This window comes from Acanthisitta chloris, unplaced genomic scaffold (assembly GCF_000695815.1).
Source record: "Acanthisitta chloris isolate BGI_N310 unplaced genomic scaffold, ASM69581v1 scaffold3509, whole genome shotgun sequence".
NCBI lineage: Eukaryota > Metazoa > Chordata > Aves > Passeriformes > Acanthisittidae > Acanthisitta > Acanthisitta chloris.
In genome coordinates this window covers 18,141-18,497 of record NW_008689600.1, presented here as the reverse complement: position 1 = coordinate 18,497, position 357 = coordinate 18,141, and the positions used below count along the sequence as shown (strand labels likewise).

The 357-nt window shown below is 63.6% G+C and overlaps 1 protein-coding gene across 4 annotated transcripts in view; it reads left to right on the top strand.

The window, feature by feature from the left end:
* The first annotated feature begins 50 nt into the window (after positions 1 to 50).
* EFTUD2 (elongation factor Tu GTP binding domain containing 2) overlaps positions 51 to 357 on the top strand; it is a 17,388-nt gene continuing 17,081 nt past the window's right edge. For 2 of the 4 annotated variants that reach the window (XM_009081470.1, XM_009081467.1), the window contains exon 1: positions 51 to 164. In XM_009081470.1, the coding sequence (XP_009079718.1) occupies positions 51 to 164 (114 nt within the window). The remainder of the gene's footprint in view (positions 165 to 357) is intronic. The other 2 variants (XM_009081468.1, XM_009081469.1) reach the window with 2 other exon arrangements.

Below are 357 nucleotides of genomic sequence, written 5' to 3'. Positions count from 1 at the left end.
GCCCCGCGGGGCTCAGGCAGTGACTCCCGAGCTCTGCTCCCTCCCCCAGCATGGACACGGATCTGTACGACGAGTTCGGGAACTACATCGGGCCCGAGCTGGACTCGGACGATGAGGATGACGAGCTGGGCCGGACCCCCCAGCTGGGCCTGGAGCTGCCCTGGGCCAGCTCAGCACTGGGATCTCCCTGCCTGGGGCCAAGGGGAGTTGGGTTACAGGAGACACAGCACCTGTTTCTTTCCTGGGGGAAAGTTTCTGCTGGGATCACAGTGGGAACTGGAGCTCCTGCGGCTCAGGCTGTGCTGGGCTGGACTGGGTTAGTCCCAGGGAGGATTTGTGTCCTGCATGAGCTACTCT